Source organism: Mesocricetus auratus, unplaced genomic scaffold (assembly GCF_017639785.1).
Source record: "Mesocricetus auratus isolate SY011 unplaced genomic scaffold, BCM_Maur_2.0 Super-Scaffold_100013, whole genome shotgun sequence".
Taxonomy (NCBI): domain Eukaryota; kingdom Metazoa; phylum Chordata; class Mammalia; order Rodentia; family Cricetidae; genus Mesocricetus; species Mesocricetus auratus.
The window spans coordinates 22,521,125-22,546,605 of NW_024429196.1; the positions used below are offsets into that span (position 1 = coordinate 22,521,125).

Genomic DNA, 25,481 nt, shown 5'->3' on the forward strand with positions numbered 1-25,481 from the left:
AGGGTTGGCGACACCACTAAAAGAAGTAATTGATGGGATTTGCCAAGTATAGGCACCGTTTTGATACTAACACACATTTGCTCCCTGGGTCCTCACTATGACCTGGGAACTAAGTCAAGGTACAGAAATGAACTGTGGATAACTAGTGTAGGGCACAGGCTGGATTTGAACCCTAGAAGTCTGAGGCCAGACCTTAGGAACTTTAGTGTTCCACTGTGTGTCAGGCATGGTGTTCTGGGTGCCAAGTGGTACAAACCAAAATGATGAATGATGTATACACCAAAGGCCCAGATGGTCAGGTAGAGCTTCCTAAGAAGAGATCTGAAACCCATGGTGATGAGAAAAGGGAAGGTTTTATGTGGATGGAAAAGCCCTAAAATGGCAGTCTGGCCATCTTTCCTGAGAAAAAGCAGCCCTGAGTCCACCATGACAGGGACGTCACTTGGGGCCAAGGCTGATTCTGGGTGGAATGGGACAGACATAATACCCACCTTTCTTCCCGTGGTGCGCCTGCCCCATGGTGCACCTGCCCCCACGGGACACAGGATCTGTGGGGGCCTCTACTCCCATGTTTCCCCAGCTCTAGCCTACCCTTGTTTCTGTCATTCTCTGGATTTAGCAAACACTGATCCATTGCTGAGGCTTAGGCGGAGCAGACGGTGAGGTGAGGTGGGGAGGGCTGAGACGAGAGATGAGCAGAGGAGATAAGTTCCTAATGGAGCAGGAGAAAACCCCAAGGATATCTGATGTAGATGTTCCCATGAAACTCACGTCCCAGACCCAATGAACCACTTAAGCCTTCCTTACTCATGTTACCTGGAAAGTTGTGGCATCTGGATTTTTACAACTCTCCCTACCTTTACAAACATACATTTCAAGTTATTTTTCTAGCTGCTTTAGCTTTCCTGGAAAAAAATTTTTTTCATTTACTCCCAGTCAAACTAGGAGTTCAGATGACAGCTATTGTGACTCCCCAGAGACTGGGGGCAGGGACACACCCTCCTCACTGTCCTGCTGCCCCCTTTTCCCAGTTTCTCTCCACAGAGCTGTTTTACTCACTGATACTTTTTCTTCCTTTTATTTAAACCTAATTGGGGGTGGGGGCACCCAATCTGCCCAGCGTCAGGTTTCTAAGCACCAAATTTGTATTTCCTCTTAAATATGGGTATGAAGAAGCCTGCCTGTTAAGTCTTTAACTTAAAGACTAAGACAATAAGACCAGCTTTAAGTTTTAAAGGAAAATGGGCTCAGAAAAATGCTATTATTATTCATAAATCCAGATGAGTCTAGAGCTCTTCCAAATTATTTTCTTTGTAAAATCATTTGATTTTTCTTCTGACACACAGATCAAGTGTCCTAGTTACACCCCAGCCTGCCATCACCCCCCCCTTCTTCTTGGGTATCATGATGTCTTTGTGAATAAGGCCACCACACACATGTGGAGGTCAGAGGCCCTCATCTTCCACCTTGCTGGAGACAGGTCTTCTGTTCTTTGCTCCTCGTGCCAGGATAGCTGGCACAAAAGCCTTCAGGGGTCATTGTCCTTCCTCTGCTTTCCACCTTGCCAAAGAGCACCGGCATTGCAAGCGCACATGCTATGCTTCCAACTTAGCGGGGCTGCTAGGGATCCAAACTCAAGTCCCCAGATTTTGTAGGTTAAGTGCTTTGCCCACTGAGTCATCTTCCCAGGCACACTCAACTCTCTTCCCTCCCTCGTCCTCCCCCCCAGAAATACTTTCATTTGTCCTCAGATTTAAATATATCTAAACTTAAAATATCTAAAATATCAAAATTAAAATATATCACAGTTATTTGTGTATACGTGCATATGGGTTGCCTTTGTGCACATATGTATATATACATGTATATGTGTGTGTGTTCGTGTGTATGTACATGTGTGGCAGAATTCAGAGGACAACTTGCAGGAGTCATCTCTCTCCTTATATCATGTGGCCCCAAAGGATCAAACTTAGGTTGTCAGGCTTGGCAACAGGTCACCTCTCTGGCCCTGTTCTCAGATTTAATCCATGTATCCTATAGAATATCCTTCGCTGAGACTGTGGTCCTATAAATTTTTATTCCCCCGCCCCCAACACTATTAACGTGTTGAGACTAATGCTTCCCATTTTTATTTTTAAACTCCGCTTGCCTCTCTCCACTCCATATGTACTCCAATTAGAATTGCAAGTGCACACAGAGTTTAGGGGAGTGGCTGGCTCCTCCTTCACTCTCCTGATTTCTTAAGTACCTTTATGCTCTGGGAATGAATCTGTACCGGTTAATTAGACCTTTTGGGGAACATCTTTCCAGTTAGAGCAATGCAGGGAGTCCTGTGATGTAGAAAGCACGCATGCCTGTGGAGAGGAGGAAAGAGATCACCCATCTTGGCCATAGGCAGCACTGCCTAGCTAATAAAGAGTATTGTCAAAGGCTTTTCCTGGCTCTGAGATTTGTCTTGGCTCCATGCCAGGGGCTGAAGATCAAAGAAGACCATCAAGTAACCTAGAATGACTTGTCTTGTCCTAGAGCTAAAGCTTGAGGAGGCAGCTCCTGGACAGGGCATGGCCATGTGAATACACCAGTGTACGTACCTGTATGCGTGTGTTTCTGTGTGAGCTCCTCTGTCCCCTTCATGTCCCTGGGCTCTCACTTACAGCTGTCTGATAAGTGGCTTCTCCCCATCCCAGAGACTGAGTGAAGCCTGTGATTCTCGTTTTTGCAGGGCTTCAGTGACCAGGAGGACTTTTGGGCACAGTGGCATTGCTGTGCACACGTGGTACGCATGTCCAGCATTAATCAAGTCCATTTGGGCGATGGCGATTAGCCAACATCAGTTCTATCTGGACAGGAAGCAAAGTAAGGTAAGTGGCCTTCACCAGGCAGCCAACTGGACCTCAAGGCAGCAGTTTAGGGATGGGATTAGATGGTGGGGAAGGACGGGCTGTGTCCTTGGCCTGAGACCCACCTGGATGAGGGCTTGTGTCTTAGGGCTGCAGATGGGAGGAGTGCCAACAAATCTTTAAGAGGCCATGCTGGGTGCTACTTGTCAGGGGCTCCAGCCCAGCCACCACCAGAGGTGCTTAAGCCTCAGGTACAGCCGCAAAGGGTCCTTAGGAGGAATTCTGAGCATACTTTTGGGGGCTCTGGAGGCTCTCTTAGGAGTGAGTTCTCAAGCTCTTACTGATGTTTAAACAGTGGTATATTGTTTTCTTGGCCATGGGAGCAAGGGTGGGGGGCGAGCAGGCAGATAACCGTCCTCAGCAAATAGACATGTCTAACCCCACCGTTTAGGGAAACTGCTGTGAAAAGCCCTTCAGGCTTTTCCAACTGCCTACTCTTTTTAAAGAAAATGTAAAACTGGAAAAGTGAAAAGGAAAACAAAACAAAAGCAGCAGCAGCCCGGTTTCCCTCAGGTAGACCCGGAGCCTGGGGCGTTGGGAAACTGCCATCTCCCAGCCTAAGAGGTTCATCCACCCCCAGCCCAGACAGCCAGCTGCGCCTTCTGGTGGGTGGGAGGATGACGAGCTCTCGGTTCACACACAGCTTACAGCAACACTCTGGCCTCTCTCCCTTCCTCCACCTGGCCTCCCTTCCTCCTCTTCCAGGGACCCCAGGGGCCACTCCCATTCGAGGCATCACGGAAGGTCCCTGAAGGGGGAGGTGGCTGTACATTTGTGTTAGGATTCAAGAGGCCTCGGGTGATGGGAGCACTAAGCAAGTCTCTAGTGGCTTCCACCATCCACAGGAAGTTGCCTCCCCTTGTGTGTGTTTAAATGGATCAAGATGGTTGGGTTGGGGACCTCTTGGCTCTTTGTCTCTTTATTGTGGGTTCCCCACACCCTTCCCTGCCCCCAAGGAGAAAGTGGGAGCTGGAAGTGAGCTAAGTACAAGATAGTGAAAGGGCAGGAATAAAGCCACCCTCCTGCCCCCGTTCAGTTCCAAATCAGGGTCTGTCCCATGTCACGGCCGCCGTCTGCATTATAAAGTATCGATTCGTTTTCTGAGTCTTCCTGACCTCTTTATGTAGTCGTTTTTAGGGTGACAGAGTCTGGGGGAGGTGGTATTCTTGTGACTGGAAATCATGAGAGCATTCCACACTCTTTTAGTGATGATGGGCCTTGGCACAGACCTTTGAAGCTTGATTAGATCAAAAGAAACAGGCCACAGGGGTTTGACTCATGTTAGATGTGGAGACAGTGGGCGGGGACTGGAGTGGGCAGTGGAGGAGTTGGAGGCCAACACCCACAAACATTGATTTCATCCCTCGTTGCTTCTGGTGGGTAGCAATGGTCCAAAGGTTGAACATTTTTCCTGAATCCCACTGTCAGTGACTCTTGAGGGCAGAACCCTGCCTCCACACTCTAATACCATGGTCTGCAATGGGGAGAGGAAGTAGCTATTTCTCCCACAGGACAGTGCAACGTCAGCAACTTGGGACTCTTCTCCCCATGCGGATTCTTTTTTTTTTTTTTTTTTTTGCAGTTTCCTGGGTATCTCAAATAGCCTATTCTTGGGGTTCTTTGCAATAAATAAATAAATAACCCCATTTGCCTCTGAGAAGCCTTGTTCAGCAGACTTCCAGCTGGCCCTGATACAGTAAGAAACTCAGGGAAAAATGATCACCTATCACTTTTTAGCGGGAAGCATTAGTTAAGAAACAAACCCAGGGCTGGAGAGATAGTTCCGTGGTTAGGAGCACTGGCTGCTCTCCCAAAGGGCTCAGGTTCAATTCCCAGCACCCACATGGCAGGCCATAATTGTCAATAACTCTGCTTCCAGGGGGACTGATGCCCTTGCAGACATACATGCAGGCAACATACCAATGCATATAAAATAAAAATAATTTTTTTTTAAAAAAGAGAGACAAACCCAGCTACCGAAGCTGGCCTACACCTATAATTCTAGCTCTCGAGGGGTAAAGACAGGGAGATTGCTGCTTCAGGGATAGCCTAATCTATATAGAGAGTTCCAGGCTAGCCAAGGCAACTTACTTAGTGAGACTCTGCCTCAAAAAAAAAAAAAAAAGGAGGAAGCAAAACCGAATGCCAAAAGCATGAAGAAGGTCTTAGCTGTCCTTCTTAGTAATTCTGGAGGACAAAAGAAAATCACCAAAGGGAACAAAATTATACCCAGGGATCTTTACATGGCTGCAAATGTCCCAGAGGCCTAGATAAGTGTCAGGGGGAAAAAAAAAGTTTGTTTTCTTGTGTTACTAGAAATTGAACCTAGGACCTTATTCCGAGGCAAGTATTCTGCCACTGGACTTGTTCTCAGTCCTCCATGAATCCAAGAGCAATCTTTAACCCTACAGACAAGCTCCTCTGTCTGCATTGAGACCATTATTCCCAGCTCTGTGACCTTGGGTAGGCTTCTTATCACATGCACTTTCCTTTCCTCAATTAGAGAACAGAAAAAGAACTTCCTGACCCAGATTTGCAGTTGGTGAAACGACAGTGTTTGTGAAACTGCTTTAGGAAATATGTGTTTTATTTTAGGAAATTTGTGTTTTATTGAATCATGGTTAAGTTAACACAGTCCCCTCTTCAATGCCTGCAACAAGTTTAAACTCTCTGAGAAGACCCCACATTACACTGGAAATGGTAAAACACTCAGGAGAAGTTACTTCGCAATGCAGTTCATTTCTGGGACGTCATGTGACCCATCGTTGGTGGGCAGCATGAACTCTGTGAGTGATTGTCAACAGGCCAGGGATAGAAAGCTTCACATATTTCTGGACAGCCAGTGTGGGCTGGCATCCTGGCAGGGCCTCACATTCTACTGTATGGGGCCATGCCAACCATTCCTTTCTCTGAAGGGCTCCCAGCACAGTTCAGGCCTCCCAAGTGATGTTTATCAAGCCAGAGAAACAAGTACAGTCTAGTGGTTTGAGTCAGCGAGGGCAGTATCCAAGACAGTTCACATACCTCCTCCCTGACACCCAGAGTACCTCCCGGCCATTGTGCAAATCATTTAAGAAAGCCTCCCAGGTGTGGCGCACACCTTTAATTCCAGCACTTGGGAGGCAGAGGCAGGAGGATCTGTGAGTTCGAGGCCAGCCTGGTCTACAGAGCGAGTTCCAGAACAGCCAGAGCTACACAGAGGGAGAGAGAGGGAAAGAGGGAGAGAGGGAGAGAGGGAGAGAGAGAGAGAGAGAGAGAGAGAGAGAGAGAGAGAGAGAGAGAGAGAGAGAGAGAGAGAGAAGGATTCCCTCTCCCTATTTGCTCCTCTCCCTTCCTCCCACTTCCTCTTCCTCCATCAACCTCTCAAACATGCACGTGAAGGAAAACTTTCACCATCAAAAACAGAGTGGAGGACAATTGATTCCCTGCAGTTCGTTGAGTGTAAGAAGCTCTGCAGACATCAGCTATAATTGATCATTTATGTCTGCTGTTACTGAAGTTCAGAAGTGCTGTCAAAAGCATCCAGTGACCTCTGCTTCCTGGAGCCAAAGACTGACTTTCAGACTTCAGGGGCAGGTATGTGGAAGTCCCATTGTTCAGAGGAACTAATAGATGTTTTCCTCTGACCTTAGTGTGGTGCTCTCTGGAGTTAGGCCTCAGTGCAGACATCTCTCCTCCCTAATGGCTTCTTTTCCTCCTTTCCTCATCCAATTCCTTCTAAAATCAACAGCATGATAAACCAAATTAAGACTTGTTCACAGAATCCCCGTACTGACACTGAGTGATCATTTGGGATGTTTAGGGACTCTGGGGCTGGCTGAGAGACCTAACATTGCAAGAAGGGAATCTCTTGGGACTGTTCATTATATTTCTTCTTGGTTCTCATCCTACAAGCAATCTGTTGGGTCATTGTGATAGGCCCATTCCAGAAAGTTCCCGCTTCTGTATTTTGGTTTCCTGCCTCTGGGGTCGGTGTCTAAGCAGGAAAGGAGGGGGCTCGTTTGAAGGACAGGTTCTCCATGTGATTAATGGGATCTTTAAAATGTCAAGTAGAGCCATCCATCTAACCTCATTCACAAATTACATCCAGGTCCTAATTTATATCCCCCTCCTATTGCAGTGGTCTTGACATACAGTATCTGCTGTGGTCCTCATCCCAGCTCTGTGATGTGGGCTTTAAGATCCCCACATTATAAACAGGCATCTGAAGATAGGGAGGTCAAGAATCAAAGTCTAACAGTGACTAATCAGGAGGGGCTCCAGGCCCTGCCACTGTGCTATGTGGGCTCGATGAGCTGCTGCTCTGTAGCCATTTAAGGGGGGGCTCTTCCGTGGAAACACGGGACTTGGTAAAATGCGGGGCAGAAAGAGAGGAAGTGATGGAGTGTGTACGTTCTGCTTGCCTGAGGATAAAGCACAGCCAGATGGGTGCTGTAGATATGTAGAGTCCTCATGAAACAGAAAGCCCTTCCTGCTTCCTGCGACTGCCAAAGGCTGCCAAGCCTGGCAGCTGCGCTTGTTTATGAACAGGGGGCCCTAACCTGAGGAAGTCGACCTGGTTCTGTCCACAAGGAAGAAACAGGAGGGTGGGAAGGAGGCCCAAGTCAAAGTACGAGTGGCAGAGAAGGAGGGGAAGAGGAAGATAGTTCACATAGGTGAACAAAACAAAAGCGAAAGTCTCGCTGTTTCTTCTGGCCAAAGATGCACATTTGTTAAGAGGAGAAAAACACACAGGGACCGGAAGTCACTGTCCTTCCACAGTGTAGGCAACAATATCCGAGGCCAGAGGAAGGGCCAGGCCTTAAGGATCCAGATAGCCTTCGTGGGACAAATAACAGCCCCTGGGCAAAGGAGGAAGCCTGTAAACCAGGAAGAGGGACTGTGGTACACGGGCCTCTCCAAAGCCCTCAGAATCCATCTGGAGCCTTGTGGGTGTGGGAGGACTTGCTCTCCCACAGCAGCCACCCACTGAGCTCACCCAACTCCACCACAGAGAGCCGGTGTGTGCTCAATCACTTGTAGTGGCTTTCACGATGCTTGTGATTTATAAAACAATAGCAACACATTATGAAATGCCAAATAACGTCTATAGGAAGAAAATACAGCACACTTCCACATTGCCAAAGGTATAACTAAATAAAGCAGATAGGTTTACTGAAGAAGTGATCACTTTTAGGGATATAATTGTAAACACAGAACAAAACCGTTCTGAAATTCTCCTCACTATAAGCCTGATGGGGTGGGTTAACTGATCTGAACACAAAATGGAGTGGAGTTGAACTCCAATATGAAGACTTTGGAGCCTTCACAGACTTAATCAATGAGAATTGAGGCAAATCTCTAGACAGATGCTGTTGGTGGGACCTGAATATTCCAGAAGTTTCTGTGTGTATATAGTTTTGCAGATGTAGGTGTCAGTATTTCATCATCTAAACTTTCCAAGGTCACATGGGTAGTAACTGAAGATATTTAAGAACTTCTGAATTTATTGATAGTTCATGAATTTGTTTCACAAATCTCATCTGTCATTCATAAAGCTAAAATTTTATTTTCTCTTGTGTAAGCATAAAATAAGTATAGTCACAGCTATGTGTGTGCGTGCATGCCTGCATGTATGCCTGTGTGTGTGTGTGTGTGTGTGTGTGTGTGTGTGTGGTGCTAGGGGTTGAACCTAGGATCTTGTACATACTAGAGAAGTGCTCCACCATTGAGTTATACCTACTTATCCTATTTTTATGTTGAGAATGGGTCCCTCACTAAATTGTCCAAGCTGGCTTTGAGCTTGCTCTTTGGATCAAACAGTCTATGAATTTATCATCTCCTTGCCTCAGCCCCTCCATCCCCACCAGCACTCCCATCCTCACCCCTAAGTAGCTAGGATTTTTGACCTGGCACAATTTTCTATTTGTTTCTCTGTCAATCAGAAGAAAGGAGAGGAGGGGAGGAATTAGAGGGAGGGAAGGGAATGTCCTACACATGGCTTGTCTCCTTTGACTGTAGCTCACCCCTCTGCGGTATGTGGTAACTTCCCTAGTTTATATTTGGCAATAATAAGACTCAATGAGACTAAATACTTTTCTTAAAATGTAGACTCCAAAAACCACACTCTTCACACTACGCTCTATAGCCTGTGGAATCCTGGGCTGTGAGTTCCAGTTTGTGTAGCTTATGAGCCACCTGACTTCAGGACTACAAGAAGGTGAGTGTTCTCTGTTCCCTTCATAACCTGTTTCTTTCCTTTCCAGTCCAAGATCCATGCAGCACGAAGTCTGAGTGAGATCGCCATTGACCTAACAGAAACAGGGACACTGAAGACCTCAAAGCTGGCCAACATGGGGAGCAAAGGGAAAATCATTAGTGGCAGCAGCGGGAGCCTGCTGTCCTCAGGTAGGGCCTGGGTGCTAGACACCTTCCACAGGATGGCTCCCACCCAGAGATGGAGCAGACACCATGCCCGGGAGGCCAATGGGCATGCTGTCCAGACGTGGCTTTAGTTCCCAGACCAAATTTTGGAGCCACATGTGTGTCTAAGAAGTTTCTCAAGGTATCCAAAGGGGCAGGGGGAAGTTATTGTAACTTCACAGTGTGGGACAAATTGTCCGAGTCTCTGCATGTACCTCACAGGGCTTTTTAGAATGCTGACTGGTGTAATGGGTAACTGTTATCAGGATTTAAGAGGAGGACTGTACAGGGAAGGACAGAGGTCAGGGTCAAGCTGCTACATTCTGCTTCCCAGGAGACAGTGGGGGCTTTAAAGGGTGAGACAAGGAAAGAATTGTTGTCACAAGATACAGCTGGGTGAATACCTTGTGTCACCACGTGGTTCCACTGTCTCTTCCTGTGAGCATCAGGCAGGTTGCTTTACCACTGAAGATTAGGAGGGCCATATCAAAATTATCTTGGCTCCAAGACTAGAGATCAAGGAAGTAGCTCATTGGTAGAGCGCTTGCTTAGCACACACAAGGCTCTGGGTGGGAATGCTGTTTGTGTAAATGGCAAAAGAGAGGCATGGGTTTACGGAGGGCCCAGGCAGAAAAGGACAGCAGCTATTTGGAAATGTGAGCCAAGTGTGACTAGTCATGCCTCTTCCAAAGCCGCGTGTTTAAAACCTGATTAATTTAGGTGGCTGTTCATTTGCTTTCTGTTGCTGTGATCATGACCAAATGGGGGAAAAAGGGTTTATTTCATCTTATACTTGCAGCTAAGAGTCCATCTCTGAGGGAAGAAAGAGCGAGAGCTCTAGGCAGGAACTGAACCAGAAACCATAGAGGAGCACTGCCAGGCTCTTCTTCAGCTGTCTTTCTCATGCAGCTCAGGCCCACCAGGAGTGAGCCACAGTGCAGGGAGTTCTCTGCATCAGCCACCAGTCAGGACACTCTCACACAGACATGACCACAGGCCAATCTGATCTGGGCAATCCTGTACTTGAGACTCAGACAGATGACTCTAGGCTATGTTAAGTTGACAGATAAAGCTAACTAGGACAGAAGCTATGTCACCTTGCCTCTGAGCTGGGAAAATAAAAGAAGTCTCTACCTCCTGTCATTGTCTAGGGCCAGTTCTTTAACTATATACAATGACTGCAAACAACAGTAACAACCGGAACGGGAAAGACAGATGAGCTGACTCGTATTCACTTCTGGGTTGGTGTTGTCCACTCACAGTCAGAAGTTCAGGTTGAAAGAGCTAAGGAGAGGAGTATGTATACTGGACACTGGGCCTGGAGTGAGAAGTAGGTTTGCTATGGGGCTGACTGAGTGTGAACTCAGGTCTCCATGTTGGACAGGCTATGATCCTACTGCTCAGAGATCTAGTAATGTATTCACATGTTTATGATCTCTATATAACATGATGTATATTGTTTGTCTCAAATGAACTGTCAAAATTATATAAGCCTCAGGCTCATAAAAGCTGGACCTGTCTCTGCCAGATCTCCATGGGGTTGACTCTTAACTCTGCCCCTGCCTGGAATTCTTCAAAACTGTTTCATTAAAAAAAAAAAAAAAAGGTGTGCCAAATGGCCACTACTTCTGAGACTTAGAAGTTTGCAAGGAATGTGGTAGAAAATGTTGTCTTTTTGTATCTAGGCAAGACCATTCAAAACCTAAGGGGTCTATCCAGAGTTGCGGTCCCTTCCAGTCTCCCATTGAATGGGCAAAGCAGAACCACATGCAATACCTTGTTTGTCTTTTAGATACAGCATGCAATGATTTTCCTAATTCCTGTTGAATAGTCTCAGATAAGAGCCTGGATCTATCTTACCTGCCTCCTTATCTGGTTACTGAGAATCTAGCTTTGCTCCACTCTAGATTCTCAACTCAGGGTTGTAGGAGTGTAATATGACCATTGGTTTTCCTCTCATCCTACATGATTCTGTAAGTCTGTGTGAATGAGTTTCTATTTCTACCAAGTTCCTGGATCACTCTGTGGCCACTGGTCCAGGGAGCTTTGATCAAAGACTATTCTTGTTGCTAAGAAGAAACTAAAGTGAGCACGTGGTCAAGATAACTTTCAGCCTATGATCTGGTCCATCTCCCCAGGCCCCTGGTATCTCTGAGACTACCTTTAAGAGTACCAAGGCAGATAGATGCCTATCAGCAGCTGTAGATGATGTTCCTTAGGGGAGAGTGACCCCACATAACCATCAGGAATGACATTTAAGCATCTTTAAAACCAGAACAATCCATTTCTATACTATCAGATTGACATTGATCACCAATCCAGTGGGCTAAAAGAAATCAAAAGAAAACCTTCCTGCCAATCCATGCCTACATGTAATGTGTAAACATCATTTTCTCAAGATGTTGAAGTGATTTTAAAATGCTATGGTAGCCAGGCAGTGGTGGCACATGCCTTTAATCCCAGCATTTGGTAGGCAGAGGCAGGCAGATCCCTATGAGTTCTAGCTAGTTCCAGGATGCCAGCACTGTCTTGAAAAACGAAAAACAAACAAACAAACAGATTTTTAAAAATGTTAGAGTGGCATCTAGGTGAGATGTTTAGGAATTGAGAGAAGCAGCTGAGGTCATGTGGGGATTGTACTAGTCATTGGCTTCCAGCCACTCAGCCTTTTCCAGTGTTGCCAAGAAGAAACATGGAATGCCGAGAAAGCCCCACGAGGAGACCAAGGAACGTGTCAACCTCTCCCAGGCCATACAAGTTTGAGCCTGAAAACTGTTTGTGAAAGCCAGTTGAGGCTCCTTGGGGATTCCCCACACCCACCCTCATGACTTAGAAAAAACAGCTGGGACAATGGAGGGAGGGACCAGAACAGGATGTGTGCCATCAGTGCACAAAGGGAATTTCTAGGATATATGGATATGGCCCTCCCTCCCACGGAGGTTGCTGCCTGCTGCCCCTCCTGATTGCTTATTCTGGGAGGAGGAAGCCCTACCTATGGCAGACCAGGTTAGTAGCCCCTCTGTGGAGGAATTTAGCCCCTGGTCTAAAAGTTGGAGCAGCTGGCTAGTCTCCCTTCTTTTTCTTTCTATCCTCTTGCCTGTGATATGCCCTCACATGCTTGCTGTTACAGGACAGCTCTGTCTCTTTGTTAACACTTGCCAGACCTTCCATGCTCATGTTTATTCACAAAGGAGACAATGCAGCATCCAACCTCATCAACTGTTTCTCCCCCTCCTTGTTACATAGTGTCTAATAGATGTTTCTTAAAAGCATATTGAGAGCCTAGTTAGCACAAGGAAATCCCTAGCCCATTGTCCAGCACGCAGTTGTGATAGAGAACGGCAGTGAGACCTGTGGTGTTACATGGTAGGAACCTCCATGTTTCTGGAATGTGTGGTATCTCTGACCTCACGGAGAGTTCTCCTGGGAATTCCCACCAACATTCTCCCTCATACAAGCCCCAAACCCCTGAAGTAAAAGTGGTACCACATTGATCATTGGGAATGACATCCAAGCATCTTTAAAACTAGACAGAACATCTCTATCCTGCTGTCAGGTTGACGACATTCTTTGTCATTCTGGTGTTAGATCGAGATCGCCTGCATCGGCCCCTCAGCCCTTTTCAGTACTGTCCCTGGGACAATGGTGACCAACCCTGTTGTTTCCTTCTGCATGTCCCAGTACCACAACATCATGCATAACCTAACCATATAATGATGCTGTCATATTTCCATGACATAAACATTCATTTTAATTCCTAAGCGATGCTAGTTATGCTTTGATTTTGATCATAGCTTTGGGTCCAATGTTGGGCACAGCCCTCCCCACCCCCCAACCTCAGACATTGCCAAAGGAGTTGGTGCTGCCAGGATTTGTTTATACTAGGTTGTAGAACCTTGAGTGCTGCAAAATATTCCTTCTACTGAATGGATGTTTCTGAGCTCAATTGTGCAGGGCTGGCCTGAGCCAAAACTGGGAAGGGGGGTAATATACACAGCATTTAAAAACACAGAGGCCTCTCTGAAAAGAGTTGGAATATCGTCTATCAATACAAAATAAAGATAAGAGTTCCAAGCTATTAATAACTTTAAAGGTAGCTTTCCTGCTTAAGGATGTATAGCTGTTTTAAAATTGCTAGGAAGCCTAGTTCTTGGTATCCGAGGCCTCTAATGCTAAGGAAATGAAGGAATGCCATTGTTACCCATTACAAAACGTCAGAAGTTCTTGCCCACCGATTTCCTGAGTTACTAGTATGAGTAGGGAAAGAGGGGTGGTTATTATCATTTCCAATGAAAAGGGCACATGGTTCTGTGATTAATTAAGTTTGGGGTCAAGACATTTTACATAGGAGTTCCCATAAGCAAACTGTGGGCTTATATCCTGGAGGAGACCCACAGGGTCCGTCCTATCCAGGTCACAGCTACAGGTCTTTGTTGGGAAGACTCTCTATGTGTAGGGGTTCAGGAAATCTGCTGATTGATCACCGGAAAGGGAGAGAATACATGGGGCACTTAGTCACAGTGGCCTGTGAGAGCCTAGCTATTTCCTCCAAATTTGGAGATGGCTTTGGCCTTGGTGTTTTGTTCACATGGGCTTCAAGTAACAAATTGTTAAGATGTTCAAATACAATTTGAGAGAACAACTATAAATTCAAACTATCCCTTCAGTTGAGCTGTTTTTAAAGCTTATTCTTTCTCCCTCCCTAGTCTACCTTCCCCTTTTCTATGCGAGCTAGGGTATACTCAGTGGGTAGAACACTTGCCTAAAGCCCTCAGTTAATCCCAGCACAGAACAAGAAAGAAAACCAGAAGGCCCATGGCAAATCTTTTGCAGGTTCTTCGAAGGGTTAATCTCTCCCTTCCCTTCCCTCATTTCTTCAAATATTACAGGGAAGGGGGGGTGGGGAGGAGGCATAACAAAACAAAACAACAACTGTATTTGTGTCATTGTAGCTGAAAACACATGGCCTTTTCATAGCTAGTCTGGAAGTCAAGAGTCTAAGATTTGTGTCAGCATTGTTTTGGGGAATCTGTCTTGACGGAATTAGTCAGGACTTCAGTGGAAGTGTAGGAGGTGTCGGAGATGATTTTGCTTTCAGGCTATTAAAACAAATGACACAAACCCACTTAGGAAAAACCCACGTTCTGCAGGGCCCAGTGACTTGCTGTATTAGCCACCCAAACCAATATTTGTGTGTGTGTATGTGTGTGTGTGTGTGTGTTTGTAAGAGAGAGAGAGAGAGAGAGAGAGAGAGAGAGAGAGAGAGAGAGAGAGTATTCCTTCTTAAATGGAAATACAAGACACTAATTTTCTTTAATAGAATAAAGAGGCCTGAAGTATCCCTTTACCACCAAAAAAAAATAGCATAATGAGTTAATGGATAAGAATTTGGCTGTGCTTAATTTGGTGGCAGCTGAGTCTTCTTCCATTTGACAATGATAATGGATCTGAGGTTTTAAAAGTAAAGCCACACCCAAACCTGCATTCTGCTATCATGCCACAGCTCTGATACTCTTCATTCTAGGGAAAACATGTTGTGTTCAACCCTGACCCTGGCCTTGCCTGGGACGGGTCCAGTGTCATTATTAAACAATTCCCACATTCTCCTTCTCTGAATGCAACCACTTCCTTCCATTGTAAGATGTTTATTAATAGCCAGTATAAAAACGACAATGCCAGCTATTTGACAGCTCTCCCCACAGAGAGGTGATCTAGGAGCCTACCAGCTGTGTGCGTGTAGCCGTATCCCCCTCACACTGCATGACTCTGTGCTAGTATAAATCATGCAGTGTTTTTTGTTTAGCGCTTTTGTCTACATCCTTTCTTTTTTGCCGGTCTCCTTCCTGGCTCTTCCTCTGGCCTTTTAGAGTTTTCTATCAACTGCGTGGTGCCTCTCCTTTTAGGTCCAAGCAGAACTGCATTCCAGAGGCCTTAAATTTGGTCATAACCTCGGCTCTGCTGTTGGGCACTGCCAAAGAGGTTGTTTATGCTGGCCTGTGAGACTGGGCAGGCTGCAAAAGCAGTCTGCAGAATGGATGTTTCTGTACTCATCTGAGCAGGTCTGGCCTGAGAACCCCTTCCACTTCTATTTGGTGGAGGATAGAGGTGACAAAAGTCACTTTTGTGACTATGTTTTGTGCCCTTGGGTGTTACCAGTAAAGGTATACTTGCCTGTTAGAGAGAACTTAGGTTGACACCATATCGTCTTAGTGAACGGTTTTCAGGGGTCAGGTTTTAAACATTGGAAGAGAGATCTCAGTGGGACCTCCCAGACACATCACTCTGTTTCTACTTAGCTGAACTCTGTGTTCAACTCCCCCAGCTTTGCTGAGAGCACAGAATAAGGATCACTGAGATTTGCAATTAATCTCCAAACCTCCATATTACAACAGACCAACAGCCCTGGAGCCAGCAAGATCAGTTCCCTGGGTTCTTGATCTGATAATGGAAATCATGTGCATTATCACAAGTTATGGTTTCAATTAGATATTTGATCAGATGCATTAACTTTTAAACACTGGCTGTCTCTGTTTACCTTCTTCCCACAGAGCACAGCCTCTTTTAAATAGCATTTATATTCTCCCCTTTGGCAAAAGTGTCACTAACTGTCCAAGAGAGCAAAGCCAACAAAAGGGTGCTTGCTTTTGAAAGAACTTCGATCTCACTACTCTCTAAACCAAACTATTCCATTTGTAAAATCTCCAAGGCTGACAAGAAGTTCTCCAAGCATGCGTTGCTCATGCTGGGAAAGATGCTGAATTCACAGAGATGGTCTGTCAAGAGAACACACTGATCCTGCCACCTGCCATGTGGCATTATATCACAGAGTCTCCTAGGACATCCTCAATGCAAGGAATTCATTCTTGAGGATTTGTCTGGGAAATAAATATCTCTTTATCATAAAGGGGAGCCTAACCCTCTTCCCCATATTTATTCCTGGGTATCTGCCAAAACTTTTCCTCACAACTTATACAGATCTGTTGGGACTTGGCTGTCTTCATTTTTTTTAAATTTAACTTTTCATTTTCCATCAAAAGGCCAAAACAGACAGTCATTTCCTTCCCTTGATTTTACAACAACGGATTTCTTGGGGAGGGGTCTACTATTTGTGTTAAATTTCCCCTCCTTCCAAAGAGGAAAGCACCCCTTCCGCCTTCTGGATTCAGGGGGCCTGGTCATCAGCATTTGTGTGTGAAAACAGATGCACAGGTCCCTGTGTATCCTCAGCAGGATGCGAACTCATATCCGGTGCCGACAGGCTTGGGATCTTTGGATGACTGCAACAAATTCTCCATCACAGCATAGTGAGGTGATCCTTCCATATGTTCACCAGGAGAGAGCTGCTGTTGGCGCTGCGGCCCCTCTACATGTGGTCTTTCCATGCACAGCTGCCACCAGTCTGAAGTCTAGATTCCCCAGCTGGAAAATGGGAAGTCAGTCCCCAAGTCCACAGTACTATCAGTGATGTCAGCTGGCTTCCACCGAAGGTCCCCAAGTGCCTGCTGAAAATGACTTTCTTTGAGCAACAGTTTTAGTCTAGCTATGAATGTACAAGAGTCATCTTCCTGGGGCTGGAGGACGTAGCACACTTAAAGCCCTAAGTTCAATCCAAGCACCATATAAACCAAGTGTGGTAATGTTCACCTCTTTAATGCCAGAGCTCAGTAGAGGCATAAGGTTCAAGGTCATAGTCATCAGTATGGAGTTCAAGGCCAGCTTGAACAAGAGACACTGTCTCCAAATGTATTTCTATAAACAACTGTCTTCTTTGCGATGATCAGCTCTTTGGCCCACCAGTGGCCATCTCAGTCTATACCTTCCGGTTAGGAGTGAGATGTGATCATGAACAGTTAGAGAGCTGGACTGCAACTCTCCTCTCATCCTAGTAGAGACTTGTGAAGCACTAACTCAGGGGAGATTTGCTAGAGAACTTACCTGACAGTTTTCTCAGCAGTCAATCAGAGGGAGGCTGAACCTCCTCCAAGAAGTGATCTTTTGGTGGCGTTGGTGGTGTACCCTTTAATCCCAGCACTTGGTAGGCAGAGGCAGGCGGATCTCTATGAGTTTGAGGACAGTTTGATCTGCAGAGTGAGTTCCAGGGCAGCCAGGGCTACACGGAGAAACCCTGCCTCGAAAAAACAAAACAAACAAACAAAAAAAAAACACACACACAAGAAATGATCATCAAGGAAGCTGGCCAAATCCCCAGCTGTTCCCTGTGCTGTGGGTGCCTTCTCTGGCAACCACAGTATCTTCCATCCTTATTGATTTGCTTGTCTCCAACTCCTCTAGTGGGCAGTACTGAGACAGAAGACCCCCACTGGTGACGGCTTCTTCTTCTTCTTCTTCTTCTTCTTCTTCTTCTTCTTCTTCTTCTTCTTCTTCTTCTTCTTCTCCTTCTCCTTCTCCTTCTCCTCCTCCTCCTCCTCCTCCTCCTCCTCCTCCTCCTCCTCCTCCTCCTCCTCCTCCTCCTCCTCCTCCTCCTCCTCCTCCTCCTCCTCCTCCTCCTCCTCCTCCTCCTCCTCCTCCTCCTCCTCCTCCTCCTCCTCCTTCTGCCTTCTCTTGCATTTTGAGATCAGAGTATGCAGTACAGTGGAAAGAGCTTGCTGGGGAGGTGGACAAAAGGAACTGCATCTCACAGGGTGGTACCATGGCATTCTAGCAGTGAAACAGAAGTGTTCTCACCTTCATGGAGTTTCCATTCAAGGGACAAAACAGGCCACATAGAGCAAAGCTTGACTCCAGCCTCTGCTTCCCTGGGCCACCATGGCCTCCTCTGTGAATGGGAGATGATTCTCTGAGACATAATGACGTGTAGCTGTAAGAAGTCCCTGCTGAGTTCTGTAAAAATACTCTGCTTTCTTTCCCTTCTGCCCCTGAGCTTCCTGAGCTGACAGGACTACATCTGCCATCATTCTTCATTTCCTTGCTGGTCTACTCTCTGCTCTTTCTTTTACAGTATGGAACATTCTGAAATGGAGATGCCAACCCATAATAAAAGCCAGGAAACCTTATTAATGAAAAAAACCTAATATGCATATAACTTTTAGTATGTTCTGAGTTTTCTTCTAACATCTTCCAAGCATTATCTCTTTGCATCTTTCCAATATTTGAAGAGCCCTGTTTTCATTGCCCAGTTTAGAGGAGAGGAAACCAAGACTCAGAGAAGTTCTAGAACCTCCCCCCCCCACACCATCCCAGAGCCAGTCAGTAGCTGAGCTGAAACACACACACAGCCCTGGTAGCCTGTAAACCCCCAGACTGCAGACTCCTTCCCTGTTGTTCAAAGACTATCCTGAACTACCCTTCCTGTAAATCTGAGTGTTGCTTGACAACTCCCCCCAAAGGATATTCATGTATTATCCGTATCTTTCAAAAATACTCATCTTACCTCGGTTTCTCATTGGCCTACTACACCAACTCACTATATCCCTTCCCACGCAGTCCTTGGCTACTGGTTTTGTTTTTGCTTTGTATAAAGCAATGTATAAAATTTGAAATTTCACTCTTCTGGATACAGAGAGATGTCCCACCCATCTTCTTACTTCACCTTACAGACAGCTCCAGTTTAAGTCTAGTTAGCATTCACAATACAGACATTTGCTTTGGCCTTTTGCTGGGGGAAAAGGTAAACCCTTTTGGCACTTGTAGTAATTAAGCATGCCCCACATGCCCTCCTCCACAAGGAAGCAGCAGCAGCAGCAGTGAAGTGATCAGACGTGGTAGAATGCTTGCCATTCCTAGAGGTTTGGGTGGTAAAGGAAGGAGGAAGAAAGCTGCAGCAGATATAAAATTCCTTTGATAAAATTTGCACAGGTGAAGGCTAATTACTGAGACCAAATCACCTGACCGGAGTTTGGTTTCCAGCTCCCATGTCAGATTCACAGTCTCTTGTAACAATGCCCTCCACTGGCCTTCATAGGTACCTGCACTCACATGCAGTTAGCTGTTTACTGGTTAACTGGTGCTTCAAGTTTAGAGGCATTTTCGAAGATTGGTGAAGTGGTCACTTTATAGATAGGCCCTTGATGGTTCTCAAAAGGTTGAAACTCCAAAGCTTCATATTTCTCAATGGTGGCTATGGGATGACAACCCCGACGTCTTTCTCAGTCACTGTCCTTTTCAAAGACAGCTGATTTATGAGTTTTTGTCAGTTTTACAGGCTTAACATATAACCTGGAAGAGGTCTTGCATGTGCAATATGTGTGGGTTCAAATAATTGATAATGGACAAATCATAGTGCCAGACTTCCCCAACTCCAAATACATACTTGAAATGACTTTTCGTCAGCTGGGAGTGGTGGTGCACACCTTTAATCCCAGTTCTCTTGAAGCAGAGACAGGTGATCTCTGTGAGCCCAAGGCCAGCCTGGTCTGCAGAGTGAGATTCTGTCTCCAAACAAGCAAACAAAACTAGATGGACAGGGTAAAGTGTCATTTGTGTGTCATGAACTTTTAGTTTGAGAAATTCCCATTGGCCTGAGCTCCAAGACTCTCCAAGATTCAGTTTCTACTATTGAGATGATCAGCCAAAGAGCTTCTCTGCCCTTGATTTCTGCCTGGTTCACTGGCGTCTTTTCTTTATCCCTTTTAGGAGGCAAGAGTCTGATTCAGGGAATGCCTAAAGGTCATTTGTGGATGCTTCTCAGCATCACAGAGAACTATGGACCTCTTCTCCAGGTGCTCTTTGAGTGGTTGTCAGTGGGCTTGTTCCAAGGCACTTGGCCAGTTCTCCTCTTGGTGGCCATATATCCTAGCTACTGGTCACAGCCACAGGCTTAGGTCATGTGAGCTCTTACACAGGGAAGCCATAAGATCTCCTGCCTCCAATTAGTAGATTTCCCTTAAGACAGGACAGCAGTGGAATCTCTTCTCAAATGCAACAAGTTCATGTGAAGCCTCCTTAAGCTTTTGGAAGATGAGATGGAGACCAACATCCCACTAAGTGTCCTCAGCCATATTCCCAACTTCATCTTCAGTAGCCCCAGTGGCAGATCTGCAGCCTTGGAGCTTAGGAAACATGGTCTGAAGATACTGCCTCCCCCTGTCATTGCTCTTTCTATAAATGGATCTTTGGAGTCCTCACCTACACTGAATTATTGAGTGAAGTTCTTACCTTTGGTGGGTACATTATCAAAAGCGGGGGAGATAATGTCAATGGTTCCTCTAATTCTACACCACTTGTGGTAAGTCAACCCCCATGTGAAGGATTTACCTGGTCCAGGCACAGGGCTAAGTGTTTTATGGGCATTATCTCATTCATTCTTTACCTCAGAGATAGAAGAGCAAGTGACTTATTCAAGAGCCACCGATCTAACAAATGGCTTGGACTTTATCAAATCCAGATGTTTTCCATCTACTTGGCTGTATAGTTACCATTAAAATGGAAACCTGTTTGTCCATAATAGCCTGGTTCAGTTACTTGCAGAGGTGTAACCTAGTCTCCAGGCACTGTATTCCTCCTGTAGGAATGTTCAGACTCAAGATGTACAGCGGAGCCAGCCAGCATTTGAGGTGCCAGCTTCATACAGAAAGACTCAGGAGCCATCAAGCCTGCCAAGGCTCTCTAGCCCATCTTATGTGGGTTGAGATTTAAGTTAATTATTAGAAATAATAATTTAGGTAGCAATAATGAACCCTGCTACTCAAGGCCAAATCTTTACTAATCCTCTGACAGCAGACCAGTCATCCGCAAATTATATGCTTGCTTCCCAAAATTTAATGTTGTGGTGAGTTTTGCCGTTCCTGAACATCACCAGTTCTTCAATTTGACTCAATAAATCATCATTTCCTATTGAAAGGTTAGGCAGGGGTGAAGGGAAAACGATGAATTTTTCACTCATGGTAGAAATTCTTTAATCTTTTTGGACCCAAGTTTTCCCCAAGCCTGTTTTTAAAGTCTGACTTCTTCCAGTATCATTTTACATCTTTATTAATTTTTTAGAGGATGGAACAGAGAATACCTCATTAAATTTTCCTGTCTTCAAATGGGATTGGTGGCGAGGACTAAGAGGCCCAATTAAGATTCATAATGATTTTTCCAGGTTGCATTAGATGGACACAGACTGGAGAGGGTTTAGAGTTGATACGCACAAAGTAATGGGCCCAGGGACATGAAAAATCTGAACCACTGGTAAGGAGGGGGAGCCTGCAATAAGATCCAGTGATGCGATACCTGAGAATGGCACATCTGGATTTAGTCTATGAGAACCATGAGGTAATGGAGTCTCAGCCATCAAGTGTTTGCTGCAGTTTGCTATTGAGCTTGGACACCTGCAACTAAAGCATGTCAAAAACTCAGGAAAGAGTTACAACATGATTCAGAGCTTGGAAGGTAGCTTCCATAACGGAATGATATATAGGCAGTGGATTATTACTTTTTTTTTACTAAAATGAGATACAATTTAATTATAGTACCCAAGTATGGATAGACAATATTTATTTGCTCCTGGGAATGCACGAAGATGGCTTGTTCTTACAGTGATAGATGGCTTCAATTTCAAGCTCAAATGGGCCAGAAAAGGAAGAGAACAAAGCATAAACCAGAGTCAAATTGTACTTAGCCACTGAGAATTCTTCATTATTAGGATCATAGAGATCTGAGAGAGTGGGAATTAAGGGGATATGGGCTTCCTATCCTTAAAGAATAGGATAGTATGTTTATAGGTGTTTGGTTCTAGCAGAGTTGTTCAATGCAAAGGCGCAGAAGTCTTCTAATGTCTTAGGATTCTGAGACATCTTTGCCAATTGAATCCAAAGATTCAATTGTGTCTTATGGAAACACAGTTCCTAACCCCCACCCTACTGCCACAAAGTCCTGCTGGGATTTTTATTAGGATTACATTTCTTATATTGTTTAACTTACGGTGAATTGACATTTGTAAAACATTAACATCTGGATCTGGGTCCACAGCAGTCATCTCTATTTGTTTATAGCTCTAGTTGTTCCCAGCAAGGTGTTACACTTGTAGCTGTAGAGATGTTCATCTTTAATTGTGTAAATCTAAGTTTCTGAACTGGCTTCCTGTAGCCCAGGCTGGTCTTGAACGTGTGTTCCTCCTTCCTCAGTACCCTGAAAAACTGAGTTTACAGACCCACAGCCAGCTTTCTAGGCATGTAGGATAACTGGATGTTCCTGGTGGTGGTATGGTCTGAGCCCCCTCGATGCATATTCAGTAATACCTGTTCATTTCTAACAGTTCTGCTAGTGTGAACATGAGAAGAATTGCAGACATTAGCCTGGCTTTTTCTAGGACATCAGTATGCTTCCTTTACCACATCGAGGTAGAAAGGGCCACTAGCCTCACTATAGGAAGCCTGCTCCAAAAGCCAGACACTGCAGCCTTGAAATTATTCTTTTGATTAAGCTAAGTTCCTCCAGTTGGCATTTTCATCTCACTTTTCTTTTGCTTGGTTCACAGTGTTGCCTTCTAAAAAGTTTTCATATATAGCAGGCTGCTGTTTGAATCATTGTGCAGCTATTCAAGCTAGGAAAGCATGGAAAATGCCTATAAGTCTTTTGAAAAGTATGCATCCCTCGTTATTATATTCCCTCCATTAGCAGAGAATTTCCTCAGGATACAGCACTAAGATAAAATAGTGGGCAAAATCCTAATTCGTGTGTGTGTGTGTGTGTGTGTGTGTGTGTGTGTGTGTGTATGTGTGTGTGTGTGTGTCCTTTGGGGGGAAAGGCCAAAAGAAAATGTATAATATGGTAGTTATCGCTACGTCACTAGTTTATTACTTATTTTTATACCTGTCTATATTTTCAGGTATTTTACTATGAACAGATATGTATTAGCTTTGCACAAAGCAAAAATCACCATCTTCCAGTAGACAAAAAGAAAATGTAAAACCTGAGTTGAAACTACTAGCATTTACTTGAACTTTCCTTTCCCCCCTTTCTTGTGTAAAATGTATTAAGATTGGCTGGTGAGAGTAGAACAGGTATGTGACATGTCTTAAGATAATCAGAAATGACAACGTTCTTGTTCAGGAGTGTCAGCTTTCCTGCCAGTCCTCTGAGTAGCTATATATCCCATGTGGTGTTGGAATTCACCCCTCATGTTTGGAAGGCTGCACACCTGTCTCATTTCACGCTCCTTGATTCCTGGGGTAAATCCCATATCCGCGCGCCAGTGAAATTCATTAGTGGTCCAGATGTGTGTCCCCTGTCAGTTGGCCTAGTAACCCTGCTGTTTATTGACAGGTTCTCAGGAATCAGATAGCTCACAGTCGGCCAAGAAAGACATGCTGGCTGCCTTAAAATCCAGGCAGGAAGCTCTGGAGGAGACGCTGCGCCAGAGGCTGGAGGAACTGAAGAGATTGTGTCTCCGGGAAGCTGTAAGCAATTAAGTCTGTGTTGTTTGTCATGTCATACATCTTCGGCATGGACAAAAGACAGGGTGGAGACAATACAGACTGACTTTCAGGAAAACAAGCGCTCTCCCTTGCCAGGGTTGGAAACACCCACACCTCCAATGATAAACTTTGTTAGAAGCAAGGTATCGAGGGAACACCAGTGTCGGTTAAAGCAGTACTAGCTGATATGTATGACACACCACACACCACACACACACACACACACACACACACACACACACACACACACACACACACACACACACACGCACGCACGCACGCACGTACCGAGGCTGAACAACCAAGTCACTTTAATGCTCCCAAAACCATGCATAGCCTACCACAGTGTACAGGACATGTCCTCAAAGTTCACTGCCTCTTTCTATAGAATGTCCTGCCACTGTCTACCTTCACAGGAGCTTGTGCCTCAGTTTATTGCTGGGGAAGCCTTTGCTTCTTCTGAGTTTGTCTATGTATTTCAGGATGTCACCTGAAATACATAGTAATCACTTTAAACCTGGGGATCTACTGTTTCTTTAGCTCTTTCTTTTTGAAAATGGGATCTCCTCCTAGTTGGACGGTGGTGGTGGTTTGTTGGTGTTTTTGTTATTTTTGTGCTACTGTGCATTGAGCCTATGGCCTTAGGCACACTAGGCTAGTGCTCTTCCATTGATCTATACACCCAGCATAAAGATTCATTTAAGTTTTATGTAAAGCAATGCTGCATTGGACTGGAGAGAGGGTTCAGTGGCTAAAGGCCTTGCTTTGCAAGTGTGAGGACCTCAGTGGAATCACAAGAACCTAGATAAAAGCCTGGCAGAGTAGACCGCGTCTGTAATCTCTCAACTAGCCCAGCATACTCAGTGACAGACAACAAACGTGACCTTGTTTCAAACAAGGCAGAAGGTAAAAGGTGACACCCAAGGGTTGCCCTGTGACATCCACACACGGCCTATGACAAGCATACACACCCCACTCCCCACCCAGAAAATGTCTCCTTTTGCCTGATTCGTAGAGTCCTAATTTCAATAAGCTTATAGAGGCTCCCACAATCCACTTTGACATTTACTGAAATGTCCATTCCTCCCTTCTAATGTGTATTCCATACCTCTTTGTTAGCAGTGCTTGTAGACCTCACTTCGTAGTGTAACACATACAGTCATGCATGTGTGTGTTGTATGTGAGCACATGTGCATGTGCCTCACATGAGCACAGTATGGGGTTGCTCTCCTGAGAGTGGTTGTGCTCCACAGACCATGACCAAAAGCTCCACGGGTAAACAGTTCCGAATGGCAAGTATAAAGAGGGTCCCTAACCAAATCCAGGAGGTGAATTCCCCTCCCCCCACGAGAAGAATGTTTTGCAGGAGGAAGAATGAATAGTGGGCCGGAGAGTGAGATCACATTACATTTCAACTTGGCTTAATTATGTCTGGATTGATTTAAACCGGAGCTCGCTCAAGGCAGAACCACATTAGCACAAATCCATTGCAAATCAGGGAAGCCATGGGCCTGGCTGGGGGGATGTGCTATGTGATACTGTAAATATTAGCAACATTTTTATAAAGATTACGCTTGAAGGAGAGGGAAAAAAAAAGCATGGGTTTTGGTGTCTGCCTTTCATAATTTGTAAAGCCTTGTTTTGTGTTTAATAAGAGAAATCCCTAAACCTTACAGCATGAGAGAAACGTGTCAAGGCAAGACCAGTATGTACCATAAAAGTTTCACAAATGCAATGTAAGGAAAACAAAAGCTCCCACTTCCTATAACTTTGAGAACAGAAAATGTAGCCTAGGTAGAAGTAACCCAAAGCCAGGTCC

The 25,481-nt window shown here is 45.2% G+C and overlaps 1 protein-coding gene across 6 annotated transcripts in view; it reads left to right on the plus strand.

Annotated features, from left to right (window-relative positions):
- Frmd4a (FERM domain containing 4A) overlaps nt 1-25,481 on the plus strand; it is a 574,646-nt gene that overhangs the window by 525,435 nt on the left and 23,730 nt on the right. For all 6 annotated transcript variants that reach the window (XM_013121372.3, XM_040755499.1, XM_013121371.3 and 3 more), the window contains 3 exons: nt 2,723-2,861; nt 9,146-9,287; nt 23,511-23,644. In XM_013121372.3, the coding sequence (XP_012976826.1) occupies nt 2,723-2,861; nt 9,146-9,287; nt 23,511-23,644 (415 nt within the window). The remainder of the gene's footprint in view (nt 1-2,722; nt 2,862-9,145; nt 9,288-23,510; nt 23,645-25,481) is intronic.